This window comes from Lates calcarifer, unplaced genomic scaffold, assembly GCF_001640805.2.
Source record: "Lates calcarifer isolate ASB-BC8 unplaced genomic scaffold, TLL_Latcal_v3 _unitig_5693_quiver_813, whole genome shotgun sequence".
Classification (NCBI taxonomy): Eukaryota; Metazoa; Chordata; class Actinopteri; family Centropomidae; genus Lates; species Lates calcarifer.
The window spans coordinates 1-14,893 of NW_026117669.1; the positions used below are offsets into that span (position 1 = coordinate 1).

The 14,893-nt window shown below is 41.5% G+C and overlaps 1 protein-coding gene across 1 annotated transcript; it reads right to left on the reverse strand.

Annotated features, from left to right (window-relative positions):
• Positions 1-1,137: 1,137 nt before the first annotated feature.
• LOC108875542 (interleukin-7 receptor subunit alpha) lies at positions 1,138-8,623 on the reverse strand. The gene is made up of 9 exons (XM_018664537.2): positions 8,375-8,623; positions 8,002-8,286; positions 6,079-6,214; positions 5,833-5,990; positions 5,037-5,188; positions 4,499-4,655; positions 4,292-4,406; positions 4,126-4,198; positions 1,138-3,699 (listed from the first exon to the last, which is right to left on the reverse strand). The coding sequence occupies exons 2-9, from the start codon at positions 8,093-8,095 to the stop codon at positions 3,289-3,291; spliced, it is 1,296 nt and encodes a 431-aa protein (XP_018520053.1). The 5' UTR covers positions 8,096-8,286; positions 8,375-8,623; the 3' UTR covers positions 1,138-3,288.
• Between the last annotated feature and the right edge of the window lie 6,270 nt (positions 8,624-14,893).

Sequence of the window (14,893 nt, forward strand, 5' to 3'; positions counted from 1 at the left end):
TTTTTTGACGCCTTACTATACTATGACTTTTTTGATTTTTTGACCATTTTTGACGCCTTACTATACTATGACTTTTTTGGATGGTTTTTTGACGCCTTACTATACTATGACTTTTTTTGACCATTTTTGACGCCTTACTATACTATGACTTTTTTTGGATGTTTTTTGACGTCTTACTATACTATGACTTTTTTTGACCATTTTTGACGCCTTACTATACTATGACTTTTTTGGATGGTTTGTGACGCCTTACTATACTATGACTTTTTTTGACCATTTTTGACGCCTTACTATACTATGACTTTTTTGGATGTTTTTTGACGCCTTACTATACTATGACTTTTTGGATGGTTTTTGACACCTTACTATACTATGACTTTTTTGGACCATTTTTGATGCCTTACTATACTATGACTTTTTTTGATCATTTTTGACTCCTTACTATACTATGACTTTTTTGACCATTTTTGACGCCTTACTATACTATGACTTTTTTTGATGGTTTTTGACGCCTTACTATACTATGACATTTTTTAGTGGTTTTTGATGCCTTACTATACTATGACTTTTTTTGACCATTTTTGACTCCTTATTATACTATTACATTTTTTTAGTGGTTTTTGACGCCTTACTATACTATGACTTCTTTTGATGGTTTTTGATGCCTTACAATGACATTTTTTGACCATTTTTGATGTCATGTTCAACATTTTCACCATATAGTAAAACTCTGTTCACACTCTGAGTTTTTCTTTTGATTGACAGGTCACCAAAGATGAGTTCGTCAACTATTACTGTGGAGTCAGTGCCTCCATTGAGTGTGATGTCTACTTAATCCTAATGATGAGAAATGCCTGGAAGCTCTGAATCAACACTCAGATCTTGACCACCACATGAATGCCACATTAACTATGCTAAAGGAACATAAGGATGCATTTATGATTAGGTACAGAAGTGTTTTCTGATTATGATGTGTTAAGTTGATAAGATCTGTGGCTTTATTAGCAGCTAGTTTCTTTCCAAATGAATATAGTATCATGGTTTTTTGAGTGATTTTGATCATTATAGTCAGTACAATGTTATTTTTAAGTATAACTCATTGTTTTGTAGTGTCAGTAAATCTGAGGAAACGGTATGTTTAATTCTCATTTTTCTCTTTTATTGTACAATGATATGCAACACAATAGGCTTTGTTTAAATAAAGAAACACTGGTATGTATCTGGTACAATCAAACATTAACATAAAGTATATACAGTATCATTAATACATTTGTTAATCCTGAGAAGATAAAGCAGATATACATTCTGTGTATTTATTGCAGCCATTGCTGTAAGGAAACATGAGGTGTAGGTTGTGTCAGATATTTTAAGAAGCAGCATTGTTTTTGGCATCTCCATGACTTAGGCCACAAACTGAAACAGTCCATTTAGTTTGCTGCAGCAACACAGCTCACCTATAGACTGAGTTGATATAAGGGATTCAGTGCTGTTGGTTGGAGAAAAAATGAGGGCTGAGTGCTGTATAATAATGAGAAGAGCCGGGTCCATTCTGCAGCAGGTGGTTTAGCTCTCTAACAGATATGAGCAGCTTTCTTTTATAGGACATCACTGGTGTTTTTGTATGTTTTTGTTTTGTACAGACAAGTGACAGATGACTACAGAGGCTTCCCTACAAGAGAAAAGCATTTTGAAAGGTTTCCATATATAAAGGAGCTTGGAAGCCATTCTAGGTGCTTGGGATTGATGGTGCAGAGGATAGGGTTAGGGTTGAGGTTGGAGAGGTTTTCAGATTTTTGATGCCTTAATATACTGTGACATTTTTATTAAATTTTTAAGGACATACTATCTGTTATATATTTTTTTTTTCATCACATTTTTGACGACATAGCACTTTTGTCACACTTTCGATGACATCTTAAACTATGACATTTTTGATGACATACTATGTGGGGTCGGGGGTGGGTTGAGGGGGACTTAGGGTTGAGGTTGTAGAGTTGAGGATTGTAGATGATTCTTGTGGGAAGACTTTGTAGTGATGTGTTTAAGAGTTCTCTCCATGTTTAATGAATCGATGAGAAGGAGCGCTAAAGAATCCCACTTCACTAACACTCTTTAGACTCAGGTTTAGGTTCATTTGTCACCTGCCTTAAAATTAATTTTGAGATTGTCTTTCAGACAGCAACAAGAATTAATTTATTTCACTATGGTTTGAAATGTGAATGACTTTAAACTTGCTAGAGACACACAATGCACTGCATATCCAGCTAAAATATGAACTGAACCAATGGGCTGCCTAGATGGTAATATACTCTGGAAACATTCAAGTACTGTGTGATTTGTCATAAAACATGCAGAAACACTGGGGTGATCTCCTAAGCTTCCTCCAACAGCCATCCATGGTGGCCAGTAGATGACTATGAAGAAGTATGTCAGTGTACGATCAGTGAGACATTATGAAAATACCTGATATAATCATTTGGCATCAAAAGCAACAAAATACACAACAAGCTACATTTCAATAGGTTTGGGTTAATGACCAACATTTACCAAACTGCTACATTTTAGACTCAGCTGAAAAGGAAGTAATTTAAAATTAACTAAAGAAACATTAAAGGCATGTTATGCTTGGGTAAATTTTTAGAGTGACCCAAATGTAGAGCAACCGCCTGTTATTATTCATGTGATTAATCAGAGCTTCTGCCTGAGGTTTCTGCCTCTTAAAAGGAAGTCTTTCCTCTCCACTGTCTCCTAGTGCTGTTCATGGTGGGAACTGTTGGGTCTCTCTCTGTAGATACCTCTTTTAAAGAGTACAGTCTAGACCTGCTCTATATGAAAAGTGCCTTGAGATGACTTTTGTTGTGATTCGGCGCTATATAAATAAAACTGAATTGAATTGAATTGAATTCTCATAACAGTATCCACTTATCGCACGTTGGTGCGGCCAAGAGACGTTATAGAGGCAGAGAGGGGATTTCTGGCAAAACTTCATCCAGTTCCAAGGTGCATGGAGAAGGAAAAAAGTCTGAAGAGGTCAAAACTTCAGCAACATTTATATAAAGAAGCAGAAACTGGTGGAGTTTTGATCTCTTCAGACTGACGGACAGGCCAAAAAAGAGGAAGAAAACAGAAGAAAATTTGTTTTCAGATTGTTGGACCTCGTGGGGGTTCTGACCCCCAGGTTGGGAACCACAGCCTTAGAACAACTTGAAGTGTAATTCTCAGAAGTTTGATAAACACAGGCTCCAGTCCTGTTCCTGGTCCATCACTGTTCCTCTTCCTTCTCCTCACCTACTTGATCTGATAGAAACTGGACATGGTGACGTAGGCCTCCTCCTGCTGACTCACTCCAAACACCTCGCCCTCGTTTCCTCCATTGTTGCGTTCAGGCTGAGGTGTGCGAGGTCCGTCCCCGAGCCGAAGGTCATTGATGGGAGAAGGACTGGTGCTCTGGAGGCTGTCCTCTCCGTCGGAGGAACTGCGGCTCAGCAGGGCGGAGAGCTCCAGCTCCTCTGTGCTGACGCTGGTGGTGCTCCTGCAGTCCGAGCTCTGGGTGGAACAGGGGTTGGTCGACTGAGCATCATCAGCAGCAGCAGGACTGACGGAGGGCTCCGTTTCCTCACATGGCTGCACCTCTGTTTTCTCCATTGGGTAGACTTTAAGAGCGCTGAACACCTCAGGCTTAAAGTTCAACAGGAGACCCTGCAAAACCAGAAAAAGCATCACATTTAGTTTATGAAAGGTGCACGTTACAGTAACTGTTCTCCAGTACAACACAGAAGTGTTTTCTGATGTGATGCATCTGTAAGCAGGAACATGTTTTTTTCCAAACCTGTCACAAAAATCTGAGCTTTTTTCTGATCTGACACCTCAATGATAAAGGTTTGGTTGGTTTAGGTGGCTTGACCAATAAGAAGCTGTCCTTACCTCCGGACCTCAGAGTGAGGAAGTTATCGGAGCTTATTAAACAGAGACAGGTTGCTGGCTGCCTAACATGTTAGCTGTTACCTCACCAGCTATCCCTGTGAGTCATAGCTGCAGCCCCACATCTCTAAAACTAAATATTTCACATGTATGAGTGACACTGTGATGCTGTTGATTTTCTTCAATCTCAAAGTAAAAACTCACTTTATTTGGCTTGCAGATCTGCACCAGTGTGTCTTTAGGATGCGGGATGCTCGGCCACATGTAGGTGTATATTCTGTGAAGGGAAAAGAAAAGACAGATTAATAAGAAAAAAATACAGCATGTGTCATTTCACTGATTTTCTGTCCAGAAAGCAGAGATGTCGTACTTGTTTTTCCAGAAGAAAACAACACTGACAATCACCACCACTAAAGCAATGAGACACACAATCAGAGTGTACAGCGTCTCCTGTTGTTCACTCGTCTCCACTGGGAGTTTTTCTCCTGCAGCAAGAAAAAAAACAGGACTTGGCTAAATAAGATCATTATTCTCTTCTGTCTTATCTCTAGAGATTCACAGGAGCGGTTGTTTTTACCAGGTGGTGTAAGAAAAGTGTAGGGTTGACTCCACTTGCTCCAGCTGCCCTGTAGATGCTTCACCGGGATGGATCGCACTGTGACGTGATACTCTGTGTTTTTCCAGAGGTGTTCCATGTCGATCTTCATGTTGTCCTCTGATGAGACGTTCTGAACCTGTGGACAAACAGAAATAACAGTGATAGTTCAATCATCGCTGGACAAAGGTAGAAATAATAATTGCTGTCGGCCCAAATATAAAACAGGCCTGATGATGGGTTGACCATGTTGGGAAAGTATTTTTCAGATTTCAGTCTTTCTGAGCTCATCATCTGTGACAGCTGGGATTCTCTGCTGATTTTCTCTCTGATTTATTTCTGTAGTAAAAACTTTGTTTTCAGTCATCATGAATTTATTTCTGCTGTAGCAGCCTTCAGAAACTCCTGCAGGTTAAACTGAACTAACCTTAGTGCTGAATAAACTCACTATAAACACAATGAAAACTCCTGTTAGCGGAGTAACATTAAGGACAACAATATAGTAAATCAATAAATCTACCATTTCATTGCCTGTGGTCCAGATGCGCAGCTGGAAGAGCTGATTGTCTACTCTCAGGTAATCGTTGTTGTACGGAGTCCGAATATGAAAGGTGGCCTGGTTCGTTTCCTGGTTGAAGGTAACGTTCCACACATGAGGACTTCTGGGTCGAACTGCAGCAACAACACAACAAAGAGACAGTAATGATCAGGCAGGTATGCTGTGTGTCTCTGTATCACCTGTAATTCAGTTCATTTGGTCCAAACCAAGAGAAAAACCCTGAGCATGGCAGCAGGAGCTGCATTTACTGTTCTGTTCTTGGCCACTTGGTGGCAGTGACTCCAACTATAAACACTGACAGACTCTGAGGAACAAAGAGAAACTGAACTGTAATTAAACTGAAAGTAAAATAAAAAATGTTAAAATGTGTGAATTGCAACACATATTCTATGGCAGCAAAGATTTTGTTCTTTGGGGATTTTTCTGCTGTTTAACAGAGAGAATGTGTAATGCTAGTCCTCTAAAAGACAATATGTTGATACCATAAACGACTACAACTACAGGCAGGACAACAGCAGACTCAGAGGGTCATCTGGTGTTTTCATGCTGCTCAATCTGATCTGTCTCAGTTAAATGAACAAAAGAAACTGATGAACTCTGACCCATGTTTCTATCCTGTATTCTTGTGCTCTTACATCTTGCTGGACTTATTCCACCTCAGAGTTTAATATCTGAGTCAGGAAACATCTTGAAGTTTGGAAAAACATCAGTAGATACATGGGACATGAGTGAACACAGAGCTGCAGAGAGGATTTACCTATTTTCTTCAGGTCGACGGTTGTTGTAATCTTGCCTCCTCTCTTCAGGTGGACGCTCAGGTTGAAATTAACCACAAGTGTGTCAATGAATCTGATTGTGTCTCCAGAACTATTCACACACAGTATCTTCTCTTCCTGCAGACTGCAGTCTGTGCGGCTGTCCACAGAAGAACAGAGGAGATCTGATTAACGACAGAAATCCCTGCAGTACAGAACAACACTTGATGTCATTTAAAATGTTTTACCACAGGGTCATTCTCTCGATGCTGTCGTCCTCATGATTGTCTTCATCGTCTTCATTGTCGTTCCTGCCTCCGAGCAGGTCACAGGTCAGACTGCTTTGTCCTGTCGTGATATCAGACCAGCAGCTGATTCTGGGCTCTGAGGAAAAACAGGAAAACAGTTTCCACTGATTTAACAATGCACTCCTGTAACACTGCTGGACTCACAGTGGACAGTGGAAGAATAAATAATGATTAACATGAGAGGACATAAGAAAATAAAGCAGAAATTAAATAATAAAAATAATATCCAAGAGAAATAAAGTCACAGGGAACAGTTAAAAGCCAGTTTAAGTTGTGTTTTTAACTGACGTTAGAGTTGATCCATTCAACACTTGGAAACAATGAGAACCTGAATGACATGAACCATAAAATGGAGTAATGCGTTCCAGTTAAATTGATACAGAATATAGACATTTACTGTGATCCAGATGGGATCAAACACAGACGTGAACAACTCTCTGACAGAAATGGTTTGATTTTAAAGATGTTTCTTCACTGATAAAAACAAGTTGGAATAACTTCTGTTATCACATTGTCAAAGTTCAGACTCAAATCAAAAATCCGATATATCTGGTGGGAGGTTTGGTATTGGTTGAATTTGAACTGGCTCGAGCCAGGTCGGGGACACATCATAGAGCTAGAGAACACCCAACACTTGTGGTTCTATCCTCAAAGCAGAGCAAACTGCAAGAATCAGAGGCGTTGACAGGAAGATAGAAATGTGCATCATCTGCGTAAAAATGAAACTACTCTGTTTAATTATGAGACCAAAGGGAAGCAGCTGAAGAAAGAGCAGGGTCAAACAGGTGAGTTATAATCTGTGTCTTACATCTCTGCCTCCTCCATCCTCACCATAATGAACTCTATCACACTGTCACACAACGATCAACACAAAATAAACCCTTCAACAGCTTCGACGATCAGTTGATCGAAAAAAGGAAAATGTGCAAATGTTTTGAAAATCAATAACTGTTCATCATCTGATGCCTGTCTACGCTCTTAGTTTTGTTTTTATGCCTTACAGAAAATTCTCTGTGCACAATTCATGGACTTTCTAGATCCATAACACACTGTAAAGCAGTTGATTATGGCTGTGTAGGAGCTGATGTATTGAGAGGTTAGAGCAGAGTCAACAGTGCTGTTTGTGTTTGTGTTTCTGTGCAGGGAGAAGATGAGTTATTGGACAGGTTACTCTCAGAGACGATCAGCTGTAAACTCACCGATACAGGAAACCCCTCATCTAATCAAATTACCATTCAACCACACTGTTGCACCATGTTACTGACTTCAGTTTAGGCTGAAACGAAAAGCCACAGTTCACTACGGGCTGAGCAGAAAACAACAGAGAAAGAAACAGTGAAAACAGAACAGCTGTGTTTACTCTGATCAAACTGTTACTGAGCGTCTGAAATCATCTGCACTGATCATTAAACAGAAACACTGTGTTTCTGCTGATGATGATAAATAATGATGCAGATTTTACTTTTGGATTTTGTTTTTCACAAGGCTCGTTACCTTAAAATTACCTTAAATTACAGACAAGGTTTTTTCAGATTGTGTTTTAAATAACAGTAACAATGATTATCTTTTTTTTAAAATGTATTTATTTATAACATGTCAATCAAAGCATTAACCGTCAACTCACTCAGAGATTTCAAATCCAAGTCTCAGACACTCTCTGCTCCTGAGTCTTTGACTGTTTGTTTACAGTCTTAAAACATCTCAGGATCAGGTCTTAAGCTCAGGTCCAGGACCACATGTGCTGTAATTCCTCTCAGATATATTCTAAAAACACTGGTGCAACACATTGATGACACTTTTTTGTAGATCCATATTTTCCATTAAAGGCCACACATGTACTATAGATGTTTTAAATGTTCTCACCCATGTCAGTGTCCCCATCTCCGCTCTGAGCCTGAGCTCCAGCCGACAGCAGCAGCAGCAGCAGCAGTTCAGCGATCCTCCAGCCAAACGGCATCGCCTCACCCAGTCTCCTCACAGCTGCAGACTAACTCACCTGTTCCTCGGCTCTCTCATAACCCTGCAGCCTCACCAGCTGACAGCTTTTCTTCAGCAGGGAGAGGAAGAAGGAGTGGCCAGCATTACAGAGGAAGGGGGAGGGGGGTGATGTGTTGTTGGGTGAGTTGAGTTCTTTGCTCACAGGATGTTCTGTAAATCAGAAAACATCTTTGTTCAGCAAACAGCAGGTTCTGAGCAGAGAGACTGAGGAGTTACTGGACACTTCAAACTGCCTCACCATCAAACACACTGCTGCCATGTTACTGACTCCAGTTTAACCTGAAATTAAAATCCCTGTTGACAGCAGACAGACTCAGTCAGAGAGCAACAGGTGAACATAACGGAGCATTTAGCAGCTAAAGAGCCAGAGATTTAACTGAGGAGGTGGAGGAGACCAAACACAGAGCTCAAAGAGAGGGAACAACATCAGCCTGGTTCCCTCGTTCATTGTATTTTGGATTATTCCAGAAAATAAACAGTGAGCAGCTAAAGTTTCTGATCCTTCAGGTTTAGTTGATCAGATCATCTTCACAGATGAACACCACTGTTCTGATGTTTGAAGTAAGAAGTTAATGTTAGGCTATAAACCAACTACACCACGGTCACATGACGTCAACGTCTCCACCACTAAGCTTCCAACTGGTCATTTCATTTAGCTCTGAGCTCTTCTACAAAAGCCTTTCTTCTTAGAAAGTTAGTGAGAGTTTGAAAGAGCGTGAGTAGAAACACAACGAGGCTGTAAAGGTGGACTGGTGAGTAGATGGGTTTTCATGTTAACGTCCCCGACAACCTCTGTAGTCTCATTTAGACACTCGTTAGCAACCGCCTTTTTTAAGACACGTAAAAGCTTCAAACATCAGGAGTGGGGGATTTACTGACCCATTTTATGTTGGAGAATAAAACCTGAAAATGTCTTGAGCTTGTGTTAAAACCACAGACCTTATTTCAGACATTTAACCAGAAACACACTGACAACAGGAAGTGCTAACATGCTAACATGCTAACTGACTTCCTGGTTTTAGGATCAGTCCTGCAGGAATCTGCTCTGGACTTAGATTCATCAGGTGGAAACAAACACCACTTCTCATCAGTCGTCATGTTGCTGCTGATGTGGAGATAAAGAACATGTTTAGACAAGTTAGAGAACATGTTTCCTTACAGCCAATCAGATCGCTTCAACCCACATTCCTGCTAAAGTCTCTTCCTCATCCAACTTACAAACATGAACATGTCCAGTCCTGAATCTCAACGAGTCACAGACAGAAATGACCTGTGAACAGAAATCACAAACGGTGAGGAGCAAACGTTTAAATACGACGACTAAATTAACGATGAAAATAAAAAAGTCCTGAAGAAACAAGAAACAAGAAAGTTAAACTGAGACTGGAGAAAACAGACAGAGTTAAACTGTGTGCATAGATAAGCGTTAATCAGCTGCTGTCAATCAAACACAGACATGCCCCCTCCGAGGCCGAGGGGAAAGGTCATCTGAAGGTCATCATTTCTTTATTAACACAAAACTCTCTCATCATCAAACTGCTGCTGTTCACAGAGTCTCATCAGTCTCATCTCCAGGTTCAGCCTCAGCTCGTATCACAGTCTGGACTCAGTCTGGACTCAGTGGTGGAACTGATCAGGGATCAGCCATGTTTAATCTGAGAGGAAGAAAACTGAAAACATCCTGCAGAGACCTGAGTCCTGCAGAGTCCTGCAGAGTCCAGAGTCCTGCAGAATCCTGCAGAGACTAGAGTCGTGCAGAGACGGGGGTCAGACCTGTGTCTGTTGCTGCTCAGTTTAAACTTGACGTGGTAGATTTCAGACTGAATGAACCAAATCATTTCAGAAGTAAAAGTTGTTCATCATATAAAAGCTGCAGATGAACAGATGAACAGAGTAAATTCCTCTTCACATTCAGATCAAACTCTGTGAACAACATGTGCTGTGAAGTCTTCTCTCTGTTAAACTCCTCCATGCCTCAGAGAGATGTCGGCTGCAGATGTCGAAGCTGCAGCTCAGAGTCAAACATCAGTCTTCCTCTGTCAAACAGCAAAATCTAACCAGTAACCTACAAACCACTTCCTGTCTACTCAACTGATCTGGTTTGTTTTCAAATGAGGCCAGAACGAACACGTCTTCGTTTACTACGCGCTCGGCCTCGGGCGCTCGGCCTCAGGTGACAGCAGGACATGTGACCACAGTCTGCCACCTTTGTGTCAGCTGACCGACGACGACCTGAGACACAAACATGTTCAGACAGAAAACGGCTCCTTCTTCTTCCTCCGACACGTCTTAGTTTCATTTTTGTTTCTGATCCAAACTCATATGTTTCTGTTCCTCTGGGGTGGGTGGGGGCACAGTGACCTGCTGCTGATTTATTTCCTCTTTTCTCATCAGCTGCTGCGTCTTTAAACATGTCAGTGTTTGTGAGTTCGTCAGGTGCAGCAGCAGCAGCAGGCCTCAGCGTGGTTAGCTCTGTTTCCTACTCTCACTGCCTCAGGTGGTTTCACAGCAAGACTGTTGTGAAGCAGTGCATGCTGGGAAACACGGTGCAGTACCTGAGCTGTGTCTCAGTGTTACAGCAGGAGAACGACCAAGCAGCTGCAGAAACACTTTGACCTGTGGAGCTGAGCCCAGACTGACTGCAGACACCACAGACACTGACTGTCTGCTGGGATCAATCAGCTGATCGACCAGCCGATCGGTCAGCTGATCAATCAGCTGGTCGATCAGCTGGTGTCCTCAGGTAGAAGGAGAAGAGTTCAGCTCTCGTTACCTCAACATTCACTTCAACTCTTTGACTGATTCTGAACAAAGTTTGAAGCTTTTGTTTTTTTTCTGTTTCAGCTCTTTGAAAACTGATCGTCAGAGAATGGACGCCATCGTCCTCGTCCAACACCGCCCTGATCACCTGATCCGGCCCCAAGGTGGAGGAGGAGCTCAGTCGCCATGATGACAGTGATGATGGCGTCTCTGCTGCTGCGCTGGTTTTCTCAGACAGAGCTGAAACAGAAATATAAAGGTATTAACTTCAGGCTCAGACCTTTCTAATCCGAGCTCCCTCAGGTGAAGGTCCAGGACTTAAGGCCTCCACCTGCAGCAGGACCAGTAGGCAGGTAGATCATGTGACCTTTCAGGCTAATCAGAGACCAGAATATTCAGATCAGATGAAAGTCAGATTTGATTAACTTTAGCTAAGGCTAACTGTGGCTAACTCAGCAGCTAGCTTTAGTTTTTACCTGGAAACGACACCTTTGTGTTTCTGTCTGAGCTTCAGATTTTCTCGTTCACATCCTGTGCTGAGTTTCAGACGACGTGTGAGGATGAGACGGTCGTGGGTGGAGATGAGGCCCGGGGGGTTTGAGGGCTGAGGGGTTGGTGGGGCGTCGAGCTCTCGGGTGTATCTGTGGGCGGCGGCTGTGGTTAACGTGTTCAGTGTTCAGGAGGCAACGAGGAGAAAGTCCTGGAGGGAGGAGGTTTGTTTTCTCCTTCAGTCGTCTGACCCTGACTGACGGAGCGGGAGTTAAAGGGTTAAAGGTCCCTGAGTGTTTGGATGGTGCTGCGCTCTCTGCTGCACCTTATCTGGGAAGAGAAGCTCACCCCCGCCCCCACCAAACCACACGCCTCAGGTTCCTATCTCCGCTCAGCATCGCAAAACATCTTCAGCTGTGGTTTCATGTGTTCGGTCGCCTCCCTCTCTGCCACTGATGGGAATCTGATGAGCACCTGTTTACACTGAAGGGTCTGGATCCTGGGGGGGGGGGGGGGGCACGACCGACGACCTTCACCTGCAGGGACACAACTACACACACACACACACACACACACACACACACACACACACACACACACACACAGTGTTTCTGATATTTACAGATTACAAAAACTAAATCAGCAATAAATGATCAATAAATGATCAATAAGTGATTCAGTCTGAGCTCAGAGCTGATCTGTCACCTCTGGTTGGGAGGAGAATTAATATTTAGATTCTTTGCACAAGTAAAAGTAAAACTACTAAAAGTCAGTATGCAGTTCTACTCAACTGAAAATACTCAATAATTATTATCAGTCTCTTGAAGAATCTGAGGTTCTGTAGATCAACTCTGATGATACTTTAAAAATAAAACATTTAATTCTAATTCTTTATGAATAATTATTATGAGATTTATTTTGTGACTGAACAGGAGGAAACACTCAGATCCTTCAGTTAAAGTAAATAACAGTAAAACTACTACTCTGTTAGTTTACTACATGTTTAATAGATTACTGGATTAAAATGAGTCGGTTGTTAAAATAAATAATAATAATAATAATAAATCACTTAGAATAAACTTGATGCAGCAGAGTTACAAAATGTTTGATGTTGGAAAATTAAGTTAAAACTGTTTTAATGTCAAATCAGAAGAAAGAAGATTTAAAAAGGCCTGAACATTTTAGAAGCTGATACCTGAAAAGAATGGAAGTAAGTACTTCTGTTACTTGAGTAAAAGTACTCGAGTACTCTCCAGCTCAGTAAACAGACACTGAGCTACAGTTTGAGCTGCAAGTGAGAGTACAGTACACATACTCAGAGTACTGCAGTACAGTAGGTGTAGTTACTCTGACTGACAGTATATATATATGTGTGTGTGTGTGTGTCCACAGTGAGAAGCTGCTTCCTGTTCAGGAAGTCTTCCCATACCAACATATATAAGCTCCATACCTGCAGAGAGGGTACGTCTATTTCTGTCACCCATCTTTACACCTACACCCATACCATCAAACCACAGTGTAAAATCTCATGGTGCTGAATTTCACTGAAGCCACACCAAAATGAGCGAGTCTTTGAAGCTCGGGCTCCAGCAGCCACATGAATGTCTCCTCTGTTCACCCTCGCTACAAACGCTGCTTCCTGCTTCTCCTCAGTTGTTGTTTTGACTTTTTTCAGCCCAACGTCGTCTCCTCATCATCTCACATCCACAGACTCTCACTCAGTCTCACAGCAGCCTCTACACACCACTCAATTTCTGTAGAAAGGTGTTGCACATTGTGCAAACAGAGGTTAGGGTTAGACTTGTTCAGAAATTACTCGTCACCACATCCTCTTCCTCCTCTCATCATGTCTTCATCCTTTAAAAACAGCAGCAGCAGCAGCAGCAGCAGCTCCAGACTCAGACTGATCTGTGAGGACGACACTGACCAGATCAGCTCCTGTAACACAGCAGCTGACAGGAGCTCAGTGCATCATGGGAAATCTCCCAGCAGTTTAGGCCTATGGCAGCGTAACAGCCTGATACCTCTGCCTCCCATTCTACTGCTGGAAACTAAGGACCAGCAGTGAACCAGCATTCTGGGGGAACTGGGATCTGTAAGCTCTTCAGTTCTGCTGGACGATAGTTAACTCGTGTTGTTTTAACTTCAGATGATAACTTGTGTCCTGAAAAGAAAAAAAACTGAACTATAAACTGAAATCATGAAGCTCTTTAAACAACACAAGGCCAAAACCCTCATGGTACATTTGTTAATATTATAATTACTGTTGTAAAGTGAAATGCTCAAACACGTCCAGGCTCCACTTATGATGAAGACACATTGTTTTATACATAGAGTTACTGTCAATAAATCCAATGAGCAGATAAACATTTCATTTTTAAAAAAGCTTCAGCTTCACTGTAGCTTTAATCAAACGGGAGGAAGCTGTTGATTTGTTTGGGACTATTTACAGCGGCGGATTAATCCACATGTGGTGCTGTGGTGGGCAGCAGGGCCGTGTGTCTAAACTACAAAGTGGTTCAGAGAAATAAAAAATATCAGAGAAATATAGAACAAACCAGTGTCCTCATTAGCGTCCCTGGGGCAGCGTGCCACCTGAGCGACAGGTAAACCACCTGAGCGACAGGTAAACCACCTGAGCGACAGGTAAACCACAGACAGACTCAGAAACAGCTGCTCTGCTCTCACAGCTGGTACAACTGTCACTGAGCTGCTGTGGGAAACATCTCAGTTCCACGTTCACAGAGTTTCTCAACTCTCTCCGGTCAGAACTCACAGGGAGGGGGGTCGAGGTGGGGGTGGGGGGGTCGAGGTCGGGGTGTGAATATTTACTGAAAACCTTTTTCTAACAGTGTTTGCTGAAGGTTGGTCTGTGGGTCTGTGTGTTCAGTAGTTTTCTGCTGCAGCTCCTTAAAACCAGATCATTTCTTCTTCCTCACATCACACTCCACATTAGCTACAACATTAAAGTGCATCAGGAATAATTAAACTATAATCACAGTTAGACCAAATTAATAAGAGCCATGATGAGTATTTTAGAATTCAAGTACAGTTAAGAGATAAAATGTTAACTGCTGTTTAAAGTAAAAGCCTGGTAACGTGGGGTTATAACAGATGTTTTTACTTCACCACTGATCAAACCTGGTTTTATCAATAAGGCATCAAACATGAACAAAATCTCCTAAAGATAATACTGTGGTAAAAATACTGAATGTCCTGTAATTAAATGATTCTGTATTATATCATTGGATCATTATTACTGATGTTTTCATGTGTGAGCAGTTTACTGTTGAATCTGGTTGATGTGCAGCTAATTTTGGTCTTTTATATATATTTATATATTCATATATTAGTTTCATTTGATCCATAAAAATACAGCTTTAAAAAAATAAGATAATCTTCATTTGAATCTGTAAAGTAACTAGTAACTAAAGCTGTCAAAGTAGTGAAGTAACAGTAACTACAGATACACATATTTAAGCTGCAGTGACAGTAACTCAGTCTGATT

What these genes read in the sequence shown, in the direction of transcription:
- LOC108875542 (XM_018664537.2), bottom strand. Translation starts at nt 8,095, where the DNA reads ATGCCGTTTGGCTGGAGGATCGCTGAACTGCTGCTGCTGCTGCTGCTG. An exon ending in CGTCGACCTGAAGAAAATAG is followed by an intron (nt 5,189 to 5,832) that starts GTAAATCCTCTC and finishes TTGTTGCTGCAG; the next exon opens with TTCGACCCAGAAGTCCTCAT. An exon ending in GTTTTCTTCTGGAAAAACAA is followed by an intron (nt 4,199 to 4,291) that starts GTACGACATCTC and finishes TTCCCTTCACAG; the next exon opens with AATATACACCTACATGTGGC.